Source organism: Megalobrama amblycephala, linkage group LG23, assembly GCF_018812025.1.
Source record: "Megalobrama amblycephala isolate DHTTF-2021 linkage group LG23, ASM1881202v1, whole genome shotgun sequence".
Classification (NCBI taxonomy): domain Eukaryota; kingdom Metazoa; phylum Chordata; class Actinopteri; order Cypriniformes; family Xenocyprididae; genus Megalobrama; species Megalobrama amblycephala.
This window is the reverse complement of record NC_063066.1, coordinates 2751496-2768711: the sequence shown is the minus strand read 5'-3', so window position 1 is coordinate 2768711 and position 17216 is coordinate 2751496. Positions and strand designations below refer to the sequence as shown.

The 17216-nt window shown below is 36.1% G+C and overlaps 2 protein-coding genes across 2 annotated transcripts; one reads left to right on the top strand and one right to left on the bottom strand.

Moving 5' to 3' along the window:
- Positions 1–3834: 3834 nt before the first annotated feature.
- On the bottom strand, positions 3835–10353 carry tmx2a (thioredoxin-related transmembrane protein 2a). The gene is made up of 8 exons (XM_048176696.1): positions 10165–10353; positions 6605–6665; positions 6390–6503; positions 6228–6304; positions 5974–6080; positions 5839–5904; positions 4365–4494; positions 3835–4286 (listed from the first exon to the last, which is right to left on the bottom strand). Exons 1-8 carry the CDS (start codon positions 10351–10353, stop codon positions 4104–4106), a joined length of 927 nt encoding a protein of 308 aa, XP_048032653.1. The 3' UTR covers positions 3835–4103.
- si:dkey-6i22.5 (polyamine-modulated factor 1) lies at positions 10224–14395 on the top strand. The gene is made up of 5 exons (XM_048176697.1): positions 10224–10702; positions 10814–10919; positions 12217–12317; positions 13921–14116; positions 14201–14395. The coding sequence occupies exons 1-5, from the start codon at positions 10557–10559 to the stop codon at positions 14267–14269; spliced, it is 618 nt and encodes a 205-aa protein (XP_048032654.1). The 5' UTR covers positions 10224–10556; the 3' UTR covers positions 14270–14395.
- The last annotated feature ends 2821 nt before the right edge of the window (positions 14396–17216 follow it).

The window sequence follows — 17216 nt, the reverse complement described above, 5'->3', positions numbered from 1 at the left end:
GAATCTCATAATAAGATGGACGTCATTTGAAATCTGAGACTTTGCTTCATATCAAAAGTAACAAAGCACAAAGATTATTTATTGGATGGGAGGCGCTACATATTCTCCTCATTCATCAACTGAAAACAGACTAGACTAATCGATTCTTGGGATTTAAGAATCGATAATGGTTCGTAAAAATGAGAATCGATTAAAATCGAGAAATCGATATTTTTTACCCAGCCCTAATAATTATAGGATCCTGCTGTATTCTGCTCTTGGCTCGGTGTACTGTATCCTGCAGATCATGGCTGATCAATATGCTTATCGGATGCAGGGCTGATTTGAGTATGCTTAATTATTTCCTGCTGATTGAATATTCAGATATTTAAATAATCCTCTATTATAAAATGGGGCAGCACACTTTAAACCCCCTGTTGCCTTGTTTGGGTGGCAAAGCAAGCATACTCACAGTCACAGCTTGAACAGGAGACCATACGAGAATCCTGCTGTTTGGAGCACATGGCTCATTATTGAGATTCATCTGTAGCCCTCTTTCTGCTGGAAAGCTTGGCAAAATGACATTAAGACTCCAGGCCATGGCTGAACTGAAAGTGCTTGACATAAACATGGCTGATCTGATAGCACCTGACAGTGTACATAGTGAGGGAAGCTAAGCAGGTACACCTGAGTGATCCTGGCCTTCCCAGCTGACAAGGAACGTCATCAGAACTTTAGGTAATGCAAAGATATTTTCTTTTAAAGAATTTTCTGTTTGGCTGGTAAGGACTACAACGAGCTTCTTCCTGGGATAGTGACATCACAAACCCTACAATTTACATAACCCCGCCTCCGAGAACACACAACAAAGGGGGTGAGGCCATGTTGGGCAGCTCATTTGCATTTAAAGGGACACACACAAAAATGGCGTGTTTTTGCTCACACCCAAATAGGGGCAAATTTGACAAGCTATAATAAATGATCTGTGGGGGATTTTGAGCTGAAACTTCACAGACACATTCTGGAGACACCAGAGACTTATATTACACCTTGTGAAAGAGGCATTATTTAACAATGTTCTCAAGACGTTAGCACAAAAAATGTTAATATCCCTAATCATCCAGTCAGATCAGACACTTTTAGAGTTGTAAATATACACCACACTCCATGTCCGAATGTAAGGAAAAAGCCCTTTATAAATGCCCTAATTTCTTTTCGATGCACTTGGCTCCTAGATGACATTTAGAATATGGCATCATACTGTGAAGGATTTCCGAACATTTTCCGCTGATGTTGTTGCCATCCTGCAGCCGGAACGGAAGTCTAGCAGCACTCCTTTTTTCCAAAAGGGTGACAGGCCCCCCCCGAGTGGAGTGTCATAGAGGCCGGCTCTGATCCGCACAGCAGGCAGTGGCAGCCATTCGCCAAGTGAAGGTCTGCTGTGTCAGCCTCAATCTGTCTCTGTGTCCTCGGCCGTGCCAACACACTGTCTGCCAGGTGCCATAATGCTACAGTATTGGACCACACTTACTCCAGGCATCAGAGGCAAACAGGAGCAGCCGACGAGAGCAAATAATAGGACTCACAAAGATTCACATGTCAATAGAATGAGAGAGAATGACACATATTGGCCCATATACAGTACATAAACAGAGACTAATACAGATGGGCTCGGACAAGAAGGATTATTGTCTTTTTTGAAGCTGTGCACAGTGTTTATATATAATGTCTAAAAAACACTGAGTTAAAAACAACCCAATTTAGGCTGTGTAAATGCATATTGCCTACATTTAAGCTCGTTTAACAAATATTAGAAATAAAAATTAAACATTTAGAAGTAAGTCAAGTGACTCAGGATCTGGGTAACACAAAAACTACCCAAATACTGGGTTGTTACGTCTGACCCAGGAGCTGGGTAACACAAAAACTACCCAAACGCTGGGTTGTTACGTCTGACCCAGGATCTGGGTAACACAAAAACTACCCAAACGCTGGGTTGTTACGTCTGACCCAGGAGCTGGGTAACACAAAAACTACCCAAACGCTGGGTTGTTACGTCTGACCCAGGATCTGGGTAACACAAAAACTACCCAAACACTGGGTTGTTACGTCTGACCCAGGATCTGGTAACACAAAAACTACCCAAACACTGGGTTGTTACGTCTGACCCAGGATCTGGGTAACACAAAAACTACCCAAACACTGGGTTGTTACGTCTGACCCAGGAGCTGGGTAACACAAAAACTACCCAAACACTGGGTTGTTACGTCTGACCCAGGATCTGGTAACAGAAAAACTACCCAAACACTGGGTTGTTACGTCTGACCCAGGATCTGGTAACACAAAAACTACCCAAACACCGGGTTGTTACGTCTGACCCAGGATCTGGTAACACAAAAACTACCCAAACACTGGGTTGTTACGTCTGACCCAGGATCTGGTAACACAAAAACTACCCAAACACTGGGTTGTTACGTCTGACCCAGGATCTGGGTAACACAAAAACTACCCAAACACTGGGTTGTTACGTCTGACCCAGGATCTGGTAACACAAAAACTACCCAAACACTGGGTTGTTACGTCTGACCCAGGATCTGGTAACACAAAAACTACCCAAACACTGGGTTGTTACGTCTGACCCAGGATCTGGGTAACACAAAAACTACCCAAACACTGGGTTGTTACATCTGACCCAGGAGCTGGTAACACAAAAACTACCCAAACACTGGGTTGTTACGTCTGACCCAGGATCTGGTAACACAAAAACTACCCAAACACTGGGTTGTTACGTCTGACCCAGGATCTGGTAACACAAAAACTACCCAAAAACTGGATTGTTACGTCTGACCCAGGATCTGGGTAACACAAAAACTACCCAAACGCCGGGTTGTTCCATCTGACCCAGGATCTGGTAACACAAAAACTACCCAAACACCGGGTTGTTACGTCTGACCCAGGATCTGGTAACACAAAAACTACCCAAACACTGGGTTGTTACGTCTGACCCAGGATCTGGTAACAGAAAAACTACCCAAACACTGGGTTGTTACGTCTGACCCAGGATCTGGTAACACAAAAACTACCCAAACACTGGGTTGTTACGTCTGACCCAGGATCTGGTAACACAAAAACTACCCAAACACTGGGTTGTTACGTCTGACCCAGGATCTGGTAACACAAAAACTACCCAAACACTGGGTTGTTACGTCTGACCCAGGATCTGGTAACACAAAAACTACCCAAACACTGGGTTGTTAGGTCTGACCCAGGATCTGGTAACAGAAAAACTACCCAAACACTGGCATGAAATTCAGGACCAGTCATTTCATCACATACCAATAACATGTCGAATTATTTTTCAAGGTTAATAAAGATGCCTTTTGTAAGCACTAGAGCTTTGATTGTGTTATCAACATTAAGAAGATTTCAGTGATGAACTTTAAATGAATTTCTGTTGATTGGATTTGCTGCTCAATTAAAACGGACAGTTCACCCAAAAATTCATATTGGGTTTTGAAAGACGTGAGTATGAATAAATGATGACAGCATGTTCATTTTCGGGGTAAGACTGTGTAATATCAGTATGAATAACTAATGCTCGCACAAACATGATTTACTCAGCAGTTTTAAAACTTTCAACCTCAAAGGCAAATGTAGCATAAAATAAAGTATAAAAGACTCTGAGTCAGGAGTGTTCAACCAAGCCCAAGAACTCCTTGGTGGATTGAGAGATGAATCAAGGACGTGCTGTTTGTAAAACTGACTCTTGCATTTTAAACCTGGCCTCTAAAATGCGTATAATCTTCATGCATTTACATAGTTTATAATGCTGACATCATATAATCAGGGACAGAATGAAATATTTAGATTTTTATTAGTGGAAGTTTGTTTAAAGCCTAATATTTTTTTTTTTTTTAGATCAAACGTAATTGGCAACTCCCCTGCAATACCACCCTAACTTAAGAGTTTAAAAATGATTTGTGAACTAAAATGAAAGTCGCAGTCAAGATTAACAGGAAAAGCGAGACATTTAGATATGTTGCACTGCTCAGTCCATCTGTTTAGACAGCAAACATTATGTGTTGAGTTCATGACATTGAGTAACTAATTTTCAGTTCTGTGTCTTATTTGTCTTTTTTGCTCTCTGGTTCCTCCTCCTCCTCATCCTCCTCATGTGGGCCGACTGGCTCCTCTTCTTCAGGAACCTCCTGCAGGAGTGTCTTTATTTCCTCAGGCTTCTCTCCCTTCTTGAGTTTCTTACATTTTTGGAATATCTCATTTAGATTGAACTCTTGAATGATACTTTCCTGTAAAACACACAAAAACGAACGTCTCGGAGAGGAATAATTGCTTTGTACGTCTTGAGAGCGTTTTAGACTTTTTACCTCAGTGAAATTCCACCCAATGGCCCTTCCCTTCTTGTCCACTAGAGGGCGTCGCATGAATTCCCGACCACCCTGCAACAGCAAAAGGGAAGGCAGCTGCTTGCAGAGAGGGGAGGGGTTTATCTTATACCTGTAATGAGAGCACAGTGCTGTCACTCAACAAATTTAAAAGGGTGATTGATTATGATTTCACTTTTTTAACTTTTTAACAGTTAGTGTGTAATGTTGTTGTTTGAGTCATTTTACACTGGACTGCTTCACAAGTGAGGGTCAATTCCACACTGGATTTGCACAAAAGATTAACATGACAGCACATGCTAGTGGATGAGTTGAATCAACTCCACAGCAACTACATAAATTTATCCACTAACCATTCAGAAACGTAAAAAAGTGTGTTCACACCAGACGTGAATGAAGCGTTAAGCTCAAGTGATTTACATGTTAAGTCAATGGAATAGGCATCCTGTGGCGCGAATTGAGTGTTTTGGGGCGTTTGCGTAATGCGTGCAGATCGCGTTGAAAAATCTGAATTTTGGCAAAAATTTGCGCCGCGTTAACCAATCAGGAGCTTGCTCTAGTAGTGACGTGATTACGAGCGAAGGCAGAAATCCGAAACAACAATGGAGGACAAAATCATTGTCACCGTACATCTTCACACTTTTATAGAAACAGGAATAAAAAGGATCTTGCTTGGAAGAAAGTAAGTGAGGAGGACGGACAATCTGGTAAGTTGTAAAAAATGCTCTTTACTCAATTTGAGCTATATATATATATATATACATATTGAGACTACAAGCTAGCTAAAGCCAGCAAATTGAGCTTATTTGCCGTATTTTACAACTACTTTCCCGCTGACGAGTTGTGTTTATTCAGAGGAAGTATGCAGAAACGAGACTGGAGCCGCCTGGCAGAAGCCCCTCTCATGACGCGAATTTGCGTCTGTTGTGAAGTGAATTTTACGCGCGAATGAAGTGAGTAAACTCAAAGTGTTCAAGGGTCCAACTACACGCGAATAGCGTGATTTATTTGCGAAAGTCATGTCTGGTGTGAGCGCCCCATAAGGCTGAACACTTTCCTCATTTTGGCTGCGTGAGATTCTCCAGCTTTGTTGTTGTTGAGCTGTTAAAGCTCCGCCCTCTTCTGGAAAGGGGGCGGGAGCAGCAGCTCATTTGCATTTAAAGGGACACACACAAAAATAGTGTGTTTTTGCTCACACCCAAATAGGGGAAAATTTGACAAGCTATAATAAATGATCTGTGGGGGATTTTGAGCTGAAACTTCACAGACACATTCTGGAGACACCAGAGACTTATATTACAACCTGTCACTCACATGAGATCCACCAATAGCAAACCACAACCATCCAATCAATTCCCCACAGATAAAATCAAGCCCTGTCATTCATTTGTTCTCTTTTGAGAAGCTTGAATATACGTCACAATAGGGTAGAAAAATTCAGTTTCATTGGCTTTACCTCTCAGCAACTGCTCCATATTGTCCAATGTCCACTTTTCCAAATTTGAGGCCTAAACAGCTATACCTGGTGAACACAGTCAAAGTTATTAAGTGTGAGAGTAAATGTAGAGTAGATGTTGGTAGTGTGACTTACTTAAGTGACAGGTCAGCAAAAATAGGGGCAAATGACTGACACTCTGGAGACCAGTTGGCATAAAACTCAACAATCCATGTCACACGACCGTCCCTCTGCAGTTCATCCTGACATTGTGTAGAATAATGTGACATTAGTTTCGGTTCATGACATTAAATAATGTGAAATATTATATATTTTTAATATAACATAGTTCATAATACAAAGTATTGTAAGATGACACATCTATCCACACAAATCAGAATTTCACCCACATCTATAGTTGAGTCACTGAAGTATGTGATGTACTCAGGGCCCATGTGGATTGGTGGTTTACATGTGATCAAAAACACTGTATAGAGAAGGCACAGTATTATACATCACAGAATTATGTAGTGTTTTTATTTCCCAAGTGGATCATGTGTTCATTTATTTACCCACACACAGCGTGAGGTAGAGAAGGCCGAGTCTCAGGTCCACTCGAAAGAACAGCACCACGTTCGCCGCCTTACTGAAGAGAAATATATTCCCTATGTGCTGCTCCAGTGTTACTGAGAGAGACAGAGATCAAATACAGCACCATCGATGTACATATTATTCATGAATATCTAGTTTGATGATGTGTGTAATCTGATGACACATTTAAACTTACTGGCTCTGCGGTTCTTCATCATGACAATGGCACTGAGAAACATTAAAATCTCCACCTCCCTCTATACGGAGCAATTATACAGGTTATGCAAATAACGAAACACATTTTAGAAACACATATTATACATATGGGTCAATGATGTGGTCATTTTTTTTGTCCGAAGGCCTTAATAATAATAAAAAAACAAAGATATGACATCCAAAGTATGTGAGGTAGTACAACTAGATCTCTTTTATTGAATCCAAAAGGTTTTAATTATATTTTGCTATATATAAAGTTCTTTTAAAGATTTTGAAGTGTCAAAAGGTCATTCGGTTTAACCGTCCAGAGTCCAATACACCCATTTCATTTGTGATTAAAATATCTTAAAATGTAATAAATGTATATATTTTTTATTCTGGCATGATTTTATAACATCATATATCAGCATAGTGCAAAATGGTGCAAAGTCGTTGCTTTGTTATGAGAAAGAAAATGAATTTCATTGATGTCATTCGGAGTAAGCAATATAAAGGGACCATTTTAGATCAAGTCATGTGATCAATATCATGTGACATCATTCAGACACCTGTAAAGGACCACATGATCATGAAGCAAAGTAACTAACTCTCTCTTAACTATTTGAAAAATTCATGTTTTCTCTTGATCATACGCATGATCAAACATCAGGTCATTCGGTGCAACCGCTATAAAACATGGAAAATGTTGCAATATTTTAAAAACTTGTACTAAATATTAAATGTTTGATTGTCCTTTTGCTAGATATCAGCCTGTTAGCATTGTTTGAAAATATCGTCATTCGGTGTAACCAAAAGTGTGATTTGGTAAAACCGAAATTTTGGTTAAAACGAATGACTTTTTTGGTGACAAATTTTGTCCATCTTGTAAAAATGACAAAATCAGTGCTAATTGATTATAAAAACCACATAATCTCTTTGTTAACACTTAAAAAACTTCAAAATTAATTATATCTCCATTATGTTTAAACTTTTAAAAACAGTATTCGTCAATGACCCATATAAAGTACCGGTCAAAAGTTTGGAAACATTAATATTTTTAATGTTTTAAAAGAAGTCTCTTTTGCTCATCAAGGCTTCATTTATTTGATCAAAAATACAGAAAAAAACAGTAATATTGTGAAATATTATTACAATTTAAAATAATGGTTTTCTATTTTGATATACATTAAAATATAATTTATTTCTGTGATCAAAGCTGAATTTTCAGCATCATTACTCCAGTCTTCAGTGTCACATGATCCTTCAGAAATCATTCTAATATAATGATGTATTATTAATGTTGGAAACAGTTGTGCTGTTTAATTTTTTTTTTTTCGGAACCATTTCAGGATTCTTTGAATAAAAAGTTAAAAAAAGAACAGCATTTGTTTAACTCGTTCAAAAGTATTTTGTTCTGTTTTGAAAGAAATTAATACTTTTATTTAGCAAGGATGTGTTAAATTAATGAAAAGTGACAGTAAAGACTTATATTGTTAGAAAAGATTTCTATATTAAGCAGCACAACTGTTTCCAACATTGATAATAAATCAGCATATTAGAATGATTTCTGAAGGATCATGTGACACTGATTGGAGTAATGGTGATCTGCTTTGCATCACGGAAATAAATTATATTTTAAAGTATATTAAAATAGAAAACCATTATTATAAATTGTAATAATATATCACAATATTCCTGTTTTTTCTGTATTTTTGATCAAATAAATGCAGACTTCAGATGTCATTCAAAAACAGTGACTTCTGACCAGAACTGTATAACAAGAATACACTTAAATCTTTTGTTTTATTTTATTTACAGGGTCAGGAAACTATGGAAGCCCGTTTCCGCCACTAAATAAAAAAATAAAAAGAGTAATTGCGACGTTTTATCTCAGAATTCTGACTTTTTTCCCTCGCAATTCTGACTTTTTTTCTTGCAATTGCGAGTTTATATCTCAGAATTCTGACTTTATATCTTGCAATTGTGAGAAAAAAAGTCAGAATTGCAAGAAAAAAAGTCAGAATTCTAAGATATAAAGTTGCAATTGCGAAAAGTCAGAATTGTGACTTTATATTACACAATTGTGAGAAAAAAAGTCAGAATTGTGAGAAAAATGTCTGAATTTTGAGATATAAAGTCGCAATTGTGAGAAAAAAAGTCAGAATTGCCAGAAAAGTCAGAATTGTGAGAAAAATGTCTGAATTTTGAGATATAAAGTCGCAATTGTGAGAAAAAAAGTCAGAATTGCAAGAAAAAAAGTCAGAATTCTAAGATATAAAGTTGCAATTGCGAAAAGTCAGAATTGTGACTTTATATTACACAATTGTGAGAAAAAAAGTCAGAATTGTGAGAAAAATGTCTGAATTTTGAGATATAAAGTCGCAATTGTGAGAAAAAAAGTCAGAATTGCCAGAAAAGTCAGAATTGTGAGAAAAATGTCTGAATTTTGAGATATAAAGTCGCAATTGTGAGAAAAAAAGTCAGAATTGCAAGAAAAAAAGTCAGAATTCTAAGATATAAAGTTGCAATTGCGAAAAGTCAGAATTGTGACTTTATATTACACAATTGTGAGAAAAAAAGTCAGAATTGTGAGAAAAATGTCTGAATTTTGAGATATAAAGTCGCAATTGTGAGAAAAAAAGTCAGAATTGCCAGAAAAGTCAGAATTGTGAGAAAAATGTCTGAATTTTGAGATATAAAGTCGCAATTGTGAGAAAAAAAGTCAGAATTGCCAGAAAAGTCAGAATTGTGAGAAAAATGTCTGAATTTTGAGATATAAAGTCGCAATTGTGAGAAAAAAAGTCAGAATTGCCAGAAAAGTCAGAATTGTGACTTTATATCACGCAATTGCGAGTTTATATCTCAGAATTGTGATTTTATATCTTGCAATTGTGAGAAAAAAAGTCAGAATTGCAAGAAAAAAGTATAAAGTTGCAAAGTTGCAAAGTTGTAAAGTTGCAATTGCAAGAAAAAAACAGTCAGAATTGCGAGAAAAATAGTCAGAATTCTGAGATATAAACTCACAATTGCGAAAAGTCCGAATTGCGAGAAAAAAAGTCAGAATTGCGAGAAAAATAGTCAGAATTCTGAGATATAAAGTCGCAATTGCGAAAAGTCAGAATTGCGAGAAAAAAAGTCAGAATTGCGAGAAAAAAAGTCTGAATTTTGAGATATAAAGTCGCAATTGTGAGGAAAAAAAGTCAGAATTGCGAGAAAAAGTCTGAATTCTGAGACATAAAGTTGCAATTGCGAAAAGTCAGAATTGCGAGAAAAATAGTCAGAATATTGAGATATAAATTTGCAATTGCGAAAAAATGTCAAAATTGCAGGAAAAAAAGTCCGAATTTTATATCACGCAATTGCGAGATAAAAAGTCGCAATTACTCTTTTTATTGTTTTATTTGGTGGCGGAAACGGGCTTCCATAGGAAACACATGTCAGTCCCATGATACTTTTTTACTAGTGCAAGTATAAAGTGTTATTAAGCTGCAATAAAGTTAGGCTATAGTAAAATAATTCATAAGAGCATTTTCCAGGTGAGTTTGTGTGAGCTGCACTGACCCAGTCGAAGGCGCATGAGTCGGCGTCTTCTCTCTGAGACGGTAAATTCTCGCACAGTCCCGGGCAGTTGCGCACGAGCGGAAACGCCAGAGTCATCAGCAGAGACAGCAGATAATAGGGCCGATAAAACCATTTGTAAATCTTAGGAATATGGTATAAAGTAGAAACAAGCCCTCTAATTAAACTCATTGCTGCAGACGTAGTAGAAACCCAGTCCCATGTGGTGAAGGAAAGAGAAGGGAGGGTAGAAATAGATCAGACAGCTGAGGGTCAGTGCGGTAATATGAACCGATAAACGCGTTTCCAGAAAACCACTTGAACTGGGAGCTGCTCGCTTTCCGTAGCGTGACGCGCTTCTTTTGGCGGGGACTTTTGTAAACATCAACAGCAACATGGAGGAATCTGAATCCGTTTCTGCGAAGAATAATGCGGATAAAGTCGATGTTTCCTCCCGTCAATCCTCTCAGACTAAACCGAGACTCAAACTCTTTAATAAGGTGATGGAGAAGAGTCTGCAGTGGCTGCTGGACAACGCCAGGTAACGCAATAAAATACTGTTTTTCACTGAATTCGCGTTAAAACGAGTGGTTTTTGTTGTCTGTTACTAAATAGCGTCACTTTTTAAGTTTAGTTGCACTCTTTGTGTCAGTTTCGACAGGTTTTCTCACTATTTCCAGCCACTGTCAAAGCAAAACCCTCAACTGACTGAAGCCATGCACAAACAGTTCATCAGCCAACTGCAGACTTTAGTACAGGTAAAGTGTATTACCTATTTTATATATATATATATATATATATATATATATATCTCAATGATGTCACGTGACGGGATTTTTTTTTGTCTTAATAATAATAAAAAACAGAGATATGACACCCAAAGTGTGTAAGGTAGTACAACTAGATCTCTTTTATTGAATCCAAAAGGTTTTAATTATATTTTGCTACATATAAAGGTATTTTAAAGATTTTGAAGTGTCAAAAGGTCATTCGGTTTAACTGTCCAAATATATATTTTTTTCAGTACATTACAATGGGTATCTTTATTTGTCATGAAAATAAAATAAAATCTTAATGGTCCTAAAATTGGCTTAATTTTCTACTTTCTTCAAGCAAAATCTGACTTAATCGCCCCGACACATTCTCAACAGTCTGAAAGGGTTAGTTCACCCAAAAATGAAATGTCATTTATTACTCACCCTCATGTCGTTTTACATCCTTCGTTCATCTTCAGAACACAAATTAAGATATTTTTGATGAAATCCGATGGCTCAGTGAGGCCTGCATAGCCAGCAATGACATTTCCTCTCTCAAGATCCATTAATGTACTAAAAACATATTTAAATCAGTTCATGTGAGTACAGTGGTTCAATATTAATATTATAAAGCCACAAGAATATTTTTGGTGCGCCAAAAAAACAAAATAACGACTTATATAGTGATGGCCGATTTCAAAACACTGCTTCAGGAAGATTCGGAGCGTAAATGAATCAGCATATCGAATCATGATTCGGATCGCGTGTCAAACTGCTGAAATCACGTGACTTTGGCGCTCCGAACCGCTGATTCGACACAAAAGATTCATAACGCTCTGAAGCTTCATGAAGCAGTGTTTTGAAATCGACCATCACTATATAAGTCGTTATTTTGTTTTTTTGGCGCACCAGAAATATTCTCATCGCTTTATAATATTAATATTGAACCACTGTACTCACATGAACTGATTTAAATATGTTTTTAGTACATTAATGGATCTTGAGAGAGGAAATGTCATTGCTGTCAATGCAGGCCTCACTGAACCATCGGATTTCATCAAAAATATCTTAATTTGCGTTCCAAAGACTAACGAAGGATGTGGAACAGCATGAGGGTGAGTAATTAATGACATTATTTTAATTTTTGGGTGAACTAACCCTTTAAGTCACATTATCTCACAATACGATGGATTGAGCCGTGTAACATTCAGCAGTTTAGATGATCACAATGTTGTTGTTTCATCAGTTTTAGTGGTGTTTATTCTGATCATATGTTTTGTGGTGATGATGTTGTGTTTAGAAGGAAATTGCGACTGTGATTGAAGAGGGCGATCTGCAGGTGAGGCTTGAAGAGTTGGACAAACTGCAGGAGCTCGCTAAAGACACGCCACACGCTGCATGGTGAGGTCACATGACGCTCTCCTGACTTACATACAACATACAATTAGGGATGCATGATATATCGGCTACAATATCGGTATCGGCCGATATATGTTAATTTTCAATGTTATCGTTATCGGCCAGATAAGAAAATTTGGCTGATATACTAAAGCTGATAAATAATGGATAATTTCCTTCAGCTGAGACACTTCAGATGCACACTGTTCACCATGATGGTTTTAAATCCCTGGAAATATGATTGAAATCACTTCAAAATGTAAAAATACAGTTAAGTTCAACATGTACAGCTCAAATCTGTCATATAAGCTACATAATATTATAATGAGAACATTATAATTGTGTGTTTGGGACATGGATTTAATGCTGAGACTTTTGTATTTGTAATCAGGTTCTCAAAAATGCTGTAAACATTTGGATTTAGATTTATCAGCCAATATATCGGTTATCGGCTTTCAAATATAAAGAATTATCGGTTATCGGTATCGGCCAAAATTTTCATATCGGTACATACAATAAAACGATAACATTACCACATGTACAGTGTACAGATATGCATAATGTATAAAAATGGGGGAAACCATACCTACATTTTTTTTTTTACAGCATCTATATAAAACACAATATGTGGAGCTAATTCCTTATAACTCTTAACCAAACAAAAACATCTCCTCGTGGAAAAAATAACTTTTTTTTTTTTTTTTTTGGTCCAGAAATCCTAAACTGCAAAAAATGCTGTTCTTACTTGGAGTTTTTGTCTTGTTTCCAGTCCAAATATCTACAAATTCTTAAATCAAGAAGCATTTTCTTGACAAGTAAAAATTATTTTCTTGTTTTCAGGAAAAATAAGTCAAAAATAAGTGAGTTTTTCCTTAAAACAAGCAAAACTGAAAACAAGATTATATATCTTATTTTTGGTTTCAAATAAGATTATTTTGCTTACCCTATTGGCAGATTATTTTGCTTGTTTTAAGGAAAAACTCACTTAATTTTGACTCATTTTTCCTGAAAACAAGAAAAGAATTTTTATTTGTCAAGAAAATGCTTCTTGATTTAAGAATTTTAAGATATTAAGATACGAAAACTAAAAACAGCAGTGTATATCAGTCTATTATAATAAAATATTATCTTTTAAATTTATGCAGAATTTTTAAAATATTTTATTTACCTCTAAATTATTGAATTTTATTTTAAATAAGCATATTTTTGTATATTGTTTCACAAGCGACTCATTCCAGTCCAATCTTAGTGAAAGCCTCTTAAAATATAAAATCATGGATTCAGTCATGTGTGTCTCTGCTGACCTCTTGTGGGAAAAAGATGACATTAATCTGCATTTTATGATAACTGCCACCAGAGGGAGCTATAGTTTCTCTATGGAGAAAATAAACTGGAATAGGGGAACAAAAGTCCAAACTGAAACTTGAATTTGCTTTTATGCATTCAGATATATATCTAGAAATAAAAAATTAAATTAATTTAAATGTGTTTCTGCATTGGGGATATTCTGTAGTCTCATCCCTTCATTGTTCTGGATTGCGCCACTTTTTTTTTTTTTTTAAATTGAAACTAAACAGTTTTTGCTTTTTGACCCTGTACATCGCAGGCGTCCGACTGGTGTTCCGGAGCAGGATGTGTGCAGTGATCTAGTGTCGTATTATAAGAAGCAGGAGGAGTACATGCGGATACAGCTGAAGAAGCTCCAGAAGGAGAACGCTGGTCTGGCTCAGAAGGTGCAGGCCGGCCGAGAGAACGTCACACACACGGAGCAGCGCATCGCCTCGGGGGTGGAAGAATGGAGGGTACGACAGAAACTGAGTTCATTCAGAAATTTTCATTGCCATGTTACCTCAAATTCAGCTTGACCTCTTGTTCTCCACCTGCAGGCCTCTCTTGAAGATCTGGAAGCATTTGTTTCGACTCTTTCCCCGTCTGAGAACTTCGAGTCTCTCTAACATCCATCTTTTTTTTTGTTGTTGTTGATTAAGTGAAGCTTGAATATGATCTTATTTTGCATCTGTTATAATAATATGTCATTAGTATGTGTGCTCTATTCATTAAACATTCCTTGCACTTTTTAACAGTGTTTCACTTAGTCTCAGTTTAAAGAATATATAAATGAAAAAGACTAATTTTGCTGTTTCTGTAGCACTCGAAGCATCATATTAACTACAGTTATTGTTGCTATTGTAATATCAAAATGTATTAATACAGGATCTCCTTTCACATTATAAGAAGCATCTGATTTTTTTTATTTAATTTTGATGACAGTGCTTTGTTACCAGTTTTATTAATATTAATGTATTTATAAAGAGCTTTAATATTCATGGAAATATTTACCATGATATATTTGTGCAAGGGAAACTTTTCTTTCAACACTGCTTATTAATAATGCAGACCTTATAAACATGATACAGTCTTTAAAAATAAAACAAAATAATACAAGTTTCAAATGTATTTATTAACAAACTAGGGTTTTTCTTTTTATTAGTTTGTCATCTTCCTGCCAAATTCAACAAGTTATACCAAAGTGAAGACATATTGATCCTCTGTTCAGGTCAGAAGAGTTCATCAAACTCGAACTTTGGATCACAGCAAAATGAGCTTCAGTCTCACGAGCTTCTGAATGGAAGTCACTAGACTGACTGTTTATTTAGTTCTGACCACTGATCATTTTCATTCTATACGCCGTAATCAGCTCTGATCTGAACAAATTAGTGTTTCCACTGTCACTTCAGGGGCCAAGAGCTCTTTCAGTGATGATAATGATATAGTTTCTATATTATTATTACTTTAAAACTAAGAAAATAAATATTACTATTGTAATAACACAATAGTAGGAGCCCCTAAGGGGATTTAGTGCTGGAAAAATATATTTCAATGCTTTTGCATTCGCTCAAAAAATGTTTTGTGTTCCACTGAGAAACTTTGCATCATTCTATGTATGCATGTATCAGATACTAATACATAAGTAAAACCATCCTGCAATTGTGAATGTTAAACAAGATGACAAAATACACAAAGCATAACCATCAATCTGCAATTGTAAATGCTAAAAAAGATAAAAAAAAAAAAAAAGTAACAAAAATAAGCAGATTATTTCCTTCTCTATCTCTGACAATATAATAAATAACATTCTGCAATTATGAATGCTAAACAAGTTAAAATATAGTGTAACAAAAATAAGCACACTATACAATAAAATTCAATTATAAAATGTTAAACAAGATGACAATATATAAAGCATAACCAACAATCAATCTACATATATCTATCCAGTATAACAAATACCAATCTGCAATTGTGAATGCTAAATGTTAAATATACAAATAAAGCATAATCAGCAATCTATCTATCTGACAATATAACAATGTAATTATAAATGCTAAACAAGATGCAAAATACAAACAAAATGCTAAACAAGATGAATATGCAAATAAAGCATGTAACAAAAATAAGCAATCAATCTAAGTGTATTTATCGTTTTGACAATTAACAATGTAACAATCTGCAATAATCAGCAAACTACAGGCTATAACGCGTGAGAAATTGCCTGTAGTTAAACAGATGCAGGTTGGACATCTTATAAAGACACGCCCCCTTTACCTAATGTCATATATGCAGGATAAAGACATGCTCCTCAAACAAATTTATACAATTGTTACTATACATAGTAGAGATATACAGCTTTGCCCACCTTTGATGTTGCTGATGGTGAGGCAGAAGCCTTCACATTTCTCTGCACTGCATTCACTCATCGAACACTCCAACTTTTACTAATAAAGCACCGATTGCTCGTGACGCCACAGTAGCGACAGCACTGCACCAGAATTCCTGAGCATGTCACTGTAAAACTATGATAAACTGAAAATAAATAAACCTAAAACATTTCAATACTTCATTGAAAATGATTTCTATCAATTGTTTTATTTACACCACACTGCACAGTAATAAAGCATCTGATAAAGTTTAATCAAAGCTTAGTGCTTCCCAAAGAGAAGTTTCAGTAAAGGACATGCTTGAAATGAAACGAGGTGAAATATGATGTGAAGAAAACAGTCAATTTAAAAAAAGGTAAAATTCATGTATGAAATATTTTTATTCTGTATCGTTTCCATCAATTATACAGGCTAAAACCCCCAAAATATTATTTGTATTTAATATTATAAAATATTGTTTGTATACACATTAGCCTTAGCAACAGGGTCAACTGTTTCATTCTGAAAATGTTTAAAATATCTTGACCCCAATTTTAAAATGTTTGCCCAACTAGTTTCATAGTTCATTCAACTGAAATATTCTATTTAGTCCAACATGTACAGCACTTTGGTCAACCTTGTGGTTGTTTTTATACGTGCTTTATAACTAACTAACTAACTAACATTTAGAAATCTAATGTGAAGATTCTGTCAGTTACAACTTATGAGTTTATTCCATGTCATATGACAACTAGAAAAAGTTGTGGAATTATATAGTAAACTATATACTGAGGCTGCTAACAAAGTTTATTGGGGGAACGGAAAAAGTTTTGCGAGAGAACGAAGTTTCTTTAGCGAACGGCAAACATTTTGCAAGAGAACACAGTTTCTTTGAACGGAAAACGTTTTGCGATAGAACGAAGTTTCTTTGGCGAATGGAAAACATTTAGCAAGAGAACGCAAAGTTTCTTTGGTGAATGGAAAACGTTGTGCGAGAGAACGAAGTTTCTTTGGCGAACGGAAAACATTTTGCGAGAGAACGAAGTTTCTTTGGTGAACGGAAAACGTTTTGTGAGAGAACAAAGTTTCTTTGGCGAACGGAAAACGTTTTGCGATAGAACGAAGTTTCTTTGGCGAACGGAAAACGTTTTGCGATAGAACGAAGTTTCTTTGGCGAACGGAAAACATTTTGCGAGAGAACGAA